General features: G+C 32.1%; 1 protein-coding gene across 1 annotated transcript; it reads right to left on the bottom strand.

Moving 5' to 3' along the window:
• Positions 1-7: 7 nt before the first annotated feature.
• LOC134254556 (multiple epidermal growth factor-like domains protein 10) lies at positions 8-7,836 on the bottom strand (the record flags this gene model as incomplete). Its single annotated transcript, XM_062737087.1, has 3 exons — positions 7,581-7,836; positions 1,711-1,842; positions 8-133 (listed from the first exon to the last, which is right to left on the bottom strand). Coding segments are annotated over exons 1-3 (514 nt in total), but the record flags the coding sequence as incomplete, so codon positions are not given.
• Between the last annotated feature and the right edge of the window lie 330 nt (positions 7,837-8,166).

The following is an 8,166-nucleotide window of genomic DNA, read 5'->3' as shown; positions in this document are numbered from 1 at the left end:
GTTTCACAGAAAAATCCTGATCTGCCATCAATACAGCTATTACACCGACCTGTTGTAGGATCACAAAGTCTTCCCAAGCAGGAATCACTGCATGTCATACTACATTGTCGTCCATAGAAACCTTGGTCACATTCTGCAGAAAAGTAGTACAAAGAATAAATGTTTGAAATACATATCCCATAACTTAAAGCTCCACTTACGGGTTGACTATATCTCATAATTTTTGTATTCTTCAAGCGCAAAAGCCTAGAAATTTACTGTTTAAATGTATTAAATTATAAATTATTGTTGTTAATTCGAAGTAGCGAGTGTTTAGTACTGTTGAAAAGCTTAAAACAAATCTTCTCTCTCCTCAGAAATGATTAATTAAAAGGATACATGACATATGTTTTGACCTCATTAAAACAGTTGTACATTGCAGCCTTTATAATATTCATGCTTGTTTTTATGCAAATATTGATTTAATTTTATGTTATGTCATTTTAATTAGGAATACATAGGAAAAATATCGTGGCATATTTACGCCATCCACATAATTTTATGTCAACATAGCATATTATTTCAAATCGAGATAACTCTCTCGTCAAGTGAGATATCACATTTTGTTGCAATAGCTATCTTGACATGAGAAGATAAATTATCTCTTTTTGTCGAGAAGGCTATCGAAAAAATACGATAACTTATCTTTACTTTACAAGATAAAATCTGTGTTTGTCGACAAACAAGAAAGTTATCATCACTTGACGAGATAGTTATCTTGATTTAATTTGATATGCTATGTTGAAAAAAAATCAATTATATAGATGGCATATATATACAACCATAGAAGAATCTCATTTTAAAAAAAAAATCTTCTCTAGAATCATTGGAGCTGGAAAGATGAAAGTCATGTGGACGCATCCTCAGAAAGTGGAGATTCAAGTTTGTTCAAACATGAACCACGGGGGTAGGGCGATGCCACAATGGCTGAGCAAAGTTTTACATAGCAATATCTAGGATTTATTAAAAAAAATCTCCAGAACTACTGAGCCAGGAAAGATTAAACGGATGTGGAAGCATCTTCAGGTTGTGTGGTTTCAAATTTGTAAAATTCATGATCCCCAGGGGTAGGCGGGGCCACAATGGCATGGCTGATCAAAGTTTTACTCTGGAATATATAGGAACATCATTATTTTTTTCTTCTTCAAAACCATTGAACCAGGAAAGGTGAAACTCAAGTGGAAACATCCTCAGGTTGTGTAGATTCAAGTTTGTTCAAATCATGACCCCCCCCCCCCCCCCTTTAAACTCTTCTTCTCAAGTATGGAAAATAAATGATATAGTGACATTCTCAAGTAATAAAAAAAATTCAACCCTGCCCTTCCCCAAACAAGTTCGATATTAAATACTAAGCTGATTTGTGTTTTTTAAACCAGCCCATGTGCTCAGGTGAGCGATATAGCCCATGAACATCTTGTTCTTATTGTCAACCGATCTTCTATATTTACAGTTTCCCAAAATACTTTTGAAATTAAATTTCAAAGTATTTGAATATATATTATTTTGGTTATTCGAGGCCATGACAAGACTCAGTTTTAACTGTAATCCTCCAACCACTGATAAAGCGTCCAAATAAAAAAAAAATATCAAAGAAAAAGAACGTTGACATTTAAAAAAAGTGAAGACCTGACAACAATTTTTTAACTATCAAATAAAAGTAAACACAGATACCTGTTTGACAATACTGTCCTCTGTATCCATCCTTACACTCAAAACATTCTCCTATCTGAAAGTGGCATGTGTTATTTAAACAGTTCTGAGGACATCTCGTGCAATTTTCTCCGAAAAATCCCAGGTCACATCCTACAAATATTGCAACAAATTTAAAGAACTGCAAGCCTATCTTCAAGATAAAAATAATGAAAAATAACAAAGTGTCTCGTACATAAAAAAATGTAGCTTATAACTTTTAGAAGACGAACATAACATAATAATAAGGAGTGTTTTTAAATACAAAAGAAAAACACCAGATTTTTCCTCATTAAATTCAATTCTCAGTATTTCAGTTTTCTGGTTAAAGCTCCTTTTTAAATTTGAGACAAGTGAGTTATATTTCCCTACTCACTTGCTACATAAAAAGTGAAGATAGTACTAATAATATCTACATGTTTGAAAAATTCTATATGATATCTCATATATTGAAGGATTTGATTTTATACAGCTAGTAAATAATGATAACTTAGTTAAGATTGCTATTTTACATTCGGAAAACTCTCTCGAATTACAATATGATTTTGGGAACGACCTTGTCAGAGTTATACGTAGAATACAGTTTTTGATTGGATAAGAGAGAAACACATTCTCCATTTATAGTACCAAATCGACTTTGGGAAAAGTCAAAAAAAAAATTGTGAACTGAAACTAACACTTTTATATGTCATTTGAAACATGAAAGTGTATAGTTATTAAAAATCACAATTTGATTTACATACTTCATGCTGTGTTTTGTTGACCTCCTTCGAAATAAAAGCGGTTGGAGGGCTAATTTTACACCAAGATATTTACGTGATGTTGAAAAGCCATATTTGGAAACGAAAGATTTTTTTTAAAAAATACAAAATTAAGATAATACACATCAAATTTTGTTAACTATAAACATTTATGAAACCGTTTAAGCACATTTGTAAAAGGGTGTGGAATCTTTGATTCAATTATTATAGTAAAAACAAAACAGGCATATTTTTCACTTAAAAGAAATTATCTTCTTTTTCTTTTAAAAAGTTTTTTTTATCAAATCTGACGATAAGCTAAATAATGACAATATTACCTAAAATACGTCATTATTTAATTCTTTATTAATCTATTCAGAGAAATGCATATTATTAAAATATCAGCAGTTAAAATATTTCGCCAGTACCTGATTACGAAGTGTTTGTTAAATATCACGTAAATATCGCACATAGATATCAAACAAAAATAAAAGTATATTCGGGGAAAATGAATATATTATTTCAAATTATTGAATTTTATGAATTTTCTTATCTGTGCTCTTGACAAAGGGTTGAATTGAAAATTCAAGTTATTCCTTATCTGTAGAGGAATCATTTAATTTATGACACCCCTTTCCACCATTTAATCTGTTGATTATTTCAAATGCTTAATTGCTTGTGAAAACTTTATCGTCAAATCTCAAAAACAAAACAAAGTTACCCCCACCATCCTTAAAAAGGTTTGTTGATAATTACAGTTGCATATTGTATGTGCTCTATAGAGCAATATACGTACATTCTTCATTAATATATCGTAAATTGAATATTCAGTACCATTAAAGCATAGACGCATATGTTCTAAGTTCTATATGTATGTCTAAGCATCAATTCATATGGGAAAAACCAGGTGCACAATTTAATACATGTATTTCTTGCAAAGCAACAAAAATGGAAATGGATTAAATATCGACCAGTTTCTTGACACCCAACACCCACAGCCGTCACACACACACACACACCCCCTACACACACACCCCACACACACACACACACACACATGCAGCGCAGCGCTTATTCTGTGGAATTATATATTTCCTACGAAAAATGATATTTTCTTCTTCAAAATGTTTAGCTTGGTATACAATTTAGGTGTATATAACGATTTTTTAAGTTGATGATACACTTTCAGTTCAAACAAACAGCAAAATACAAACTTTAAGAAAGTTTTGTGTCAGATTAACGTTCTGAATGATAACGTGCATTACACTTAAAACTAGGCAATATTAACCAATTGCTCAAAATGGAAACATTCGATCATTGAACCACAATTCTGCTTGTGAATAATATTATGTCAATTCAATTTTCAAATCACACGGATGCACGAAATATTGAATAAAAAATGTTCACCTTTGCATGTGCACTTCCATTTGCATTTTCTGCACTCTTGTTACAAAAAAATGCCATTTTAAGAAACAGTGTATTTCTTCATGATCATTAAGATTCACTCGCAAATCTGCTCAAACAGCTTAAGAATTTGATTCTAATTTACTTTAAAACATGGTTACGTAAATATTGGTAACGTACATGTAAATATCGGTTAACGTAAATATCTTTCTGAGATTTATCGTAACTTTTAATGCTGTTGTTTAATTATTCCACTGTTAATTAAAGGCATATTCTAGTGCTTGAGTGTAAGGCAATTTAACCCATAGGAAAAAGTGTATCTCTCTTACTTAAGTGAATAAATACTAACACGTAAATATCGATGAATTTTTTATTGGACTCATAAGAAAAGGGGGACTATTTTTGATAAATACAGATAAACAGTGTCTTTTTTACCATTCCATGCAATGTTCATGATGTTAAAAAGTTACAACTTAATCCTATTGAGTCAGTTCAGCAATCCTTCAAGTCCTTTTGAATTTCCAAATAGAAAAGTAATAATTTTGCGGTGACATCAAAATTTGATAAATATATTAAAATTTTTAAAAATTTGTGACACGCATATGTGTGAAGGGTGTGATATTCAGAAAATATAACTCAAATGTAGGACAATCTTACTAAGAAAAAGATATGTAAGTGATTTAAAACTTCTTTTTGGTTTAAAATAAAAACTACACTATGATCGGCGACAGTAACGTAAATATCGATTTCTGCTATAAAATGCGATTTTCGCCTAAGACAATCATTCAAGTTACAACAAACAATTGTTGTATTTTAATCAACAACCAACAATGGTTCATATGACTGGCAGAAAATAAAATTTATTAGAAATTTTATATTACTTAAAACACGGTACATTATTTAAAGCGAATTGAGACTATAATTTTAGATCAGTTTTTCTTTATTATAGTTAATTAAATTAAAATTATTAAAATGATAAATATTTGTTAATTTGCAAACTCTTGTTATTGAAATCCATGGTTAGGTAAGTCAGTTACGTGATTAATTGAGATACAAAAGGTTTATTGGTTAATAAGAAGTTGATATGAAACGTGAAGTAGTATTACTGATAAAGAAAGCGTGAGATAATTAAGTGGTGTTTTCATACGATCATTTTAGTTACACTGGTGTCGCTGATTTCTCTAAATTGCATTTTTACCATGTAGTGAAATTTGCCTATATTATTGGTGCTGTGAGTGGTAAAGTTTGAAGAAAAAATCAAATCCTGGCACGCATATACAGTAAAACTCGTTTAGTACGAACACGAATATTGCGAATTCACGGATATAGCGAAGTCATTTTGGATCCCCAACTATATGAATTTTAGGAATTCCTTATACGGATATAACGAATTACGGATATAGCAAAGTGATTTATAAGTCCCAGTGACTTCGTTATAACAGAGTTTTACTGTATACTATAAATCACTCTTATAGGAAACACGTTAACTGTAAAATTGACGCTAAGAGCGAGATGATTTCATTCACAATATAGTTTTATCAATTGCAGAGTTAATAATTCTAAAAAGTAACGCTTATAGCGAAGCAAAGTCCACACTCCCAAATACTTATTTCGTTGTAAGAGTATTTAACTGTATATGAAACTTTAGCTAGGTAGAAGAAGATTGAATCGATTTAAGCATAAACCGTTCTTGTCTATATACATGTACGGGTTAACTGAGCACATCCATTATCATCTCCGAAAGTTTCTTTCGTGTTCCCAGTATTTTTTTTTTTTGTATTTCTGCCTTAGAGATTTCTCTTTCAGTCACGTAGATGAAATATATATTTATTAAATTCTATTTAAAAGAAAGTTGACCATACAGGTTGGTATCGGTCTTAATTACAAGGTTTATTTTTTTCGATGTGCAATACCTCTTGCAATATTGCGCTATTCATACATGTCGGTGAAAAGGAATTATCGAGACAGAATATTTTTTTTTGTAAAAATATCAATATTTAGATTGCTCGTATGTTTCTATTAACGTTATCTCATCAGTTTTTAGTAAAATACCCATGACCGTCTACAAATATTTAAGCGAGTCATGTGTCATTCTTCAGCGTCGTGAGTTGCTTACAAATCGGAAAACAAAGACATTGTTAGAGCCATTCAAAGTTTTTCCCTACTAATTGTCATAAAATTTCATTTTCGGACCATTATGAGTTACGGATATATTATTTTATATCAAATGCACTATATTTGGAATTGGTGTACTATCGAATTTATGACTGCACGAAATCAAAAAGATGGGACTCGGTCCCGTTTATCAAAATTGTACAAAGAGAAAAAAAAAAAAAAAAACACATAAAAATTAAAAAAAAAACATATAAAAAGAAACGCCATGATTTTTTTTTTCATTTTTTTTTCTTGTTATTTATTTACTTCTTTTTTTTTTGTATTTTCGAAATAAAAAAAATATATATGTTCTTTACTTATTGTCCTTCTATGGTTGTTTAGCTTGTGCTAAAGCTTGTTTAGAATAACCACCAGTGACACAACACAAGAAAACAAACAAAAAACAAAAGTAACAAGCTTATTCAGAGAATTCGTGTCTTCCGCTTAGGGAAAAAGTCGGATCCCCTGACTGAGTTTGTAAAATTATTAGATGTATTCATGTTTACTGAAGCAAATAAAATACATTTATGTCAATATGCATAGAAAGATTTGATTGCTTATTCTTTATTATGTGACCGTTCACGGTAGCCTAGTGGTAGAGCGTTCGCTTCGTGATCGGGAGGCCCGGGTTCGATTCTCGTTCGTGGCGACGCGTCAAACCTAAGACGTAAAAATAGGTAGTGACTGTTCCTTTGCCAAGCGGTCGGCATCAATAGTGAAAGTCGCGGGTCTTTTAGATATGACCTTAAAAACGTAGGTCCCGTGTCACGGTAAGCGCTGGCACGATAAAGAACCCTTACTGTTCAATGGCCCTGAGTGCCGAATATAGGTCTTAATTTGAAGCCCTTCACCGGCATACGGTGACGTTTCCATATGAGTGAAAAAATCTCGAGAGGGACGTTACACAATATACAATCAATCAATCAATCAATCTTTATTATGTGTATAGAAGATTCTTTTTATATGGAGAGAGGTCCTAGAAAGTTTTGGTATAAAATTGCATTGCAAAAGCTCAAAATCCTCTTGAAATATCGCCCAGAAAGGATAGTGTTACACACAGACATAATGGTAAAATTTACGACCTTGAACTTTGACCTTTTGACCTCAAAATCAATAAAGGTCTTCCTAAGGCAAAAGGGAGTTAGTTGCTATGTAAAATTTCATTCATTGCAAACGCTCAAAGGGTTTTCGAGATATCACGCGGACACGAAAGTGTTATAACTGACAGAATTTGCGAATTTATGACCTTGACCTTTGACATTTTGACCTCAATATCTGTAAGTTTCTTCTTTATTCCATAGGGAGCTGATATGCAAAATTTCATTGCAAAAGCTCAAAGGGTTCTTGAGAAATCGTGTGGAAACGAACGCGTTACAGACAGACAGAATGACGGACGGACAGCTAGACAGCTGTACGGACGGACGGAGAGACCCAAATTAATATCCCCCACTTTTCAAGCGGGCGACAAAATGTAGAAAGCGTGATAGGAAATATCCAAAAAATAAGATAATTCTTTTGTGTTTATCCATCAATCAAAGAGAGGAAAACCGTTACCTTTAACTTCGATTTCACATATATTAATATATGAAAATTCGGATACATTTGGGTATATCGTTCTATTCCTTGTATTGTAAACAGTGACGTAGCGCCCGGAAGTGACACAGTCAATATTGATGTTATTTTGTGGTATTTGTCGTATGTCATGTTGATGACAGAGAGTTCCTGTCCTCCAGTCTTCTGTTTCAGATACGTACACAGAAAATCCTGAGAGTGTGCTGCCGTCTGGTGAGAAAAATGAAACATGAATCATAACCCTTCTTGATGTGCTGCCTTCTGGAGAGAAATTTTTAAAGAGACATGAATTATTCTATGTGGTGATTTGTTTACAGAATAGTCTTGGCTTCACAACATACTATTATAATATGATTTGACAAATCTGTCTTCATACATGTATTATTGCAAAAATTACAAAGAGCTCGGTTCGTTCACTTGATGTATAAAAATGGCCCTGTAGATATACCAATAGATTGATTAACACTTGGTGTTCGATTTGAAGCATCAAAATAAAATAGATTCTTAGTGTTTTCACTCCTATTAAAATTGTTTCACAAAAGTCCAGGATTTGGAGAACTAGCTTTAC

The sequence above is a fragment of the Saccostrea cucullata genome, unplaced genomic scaffold (assembly GCF_032062105.1).
Source record: "Saccostrea cucullata isolate Sc308-1 unplaced genomic scaffold, CSIRO_AGI_Scuc_v1 ctg18534, whole genome shotgun sequence".
Lineage (NCBI taxonomy): Eukaryota > Metazoa > Mollusca > Bivalvia > Ostreida > Ostreidae > Saccostrea > Saccostrea cuccullata.
Note: the sequence above shows the minus strand (reverse complement) of the source record. Positions and strands in the feature narration are given on the sequence as shown.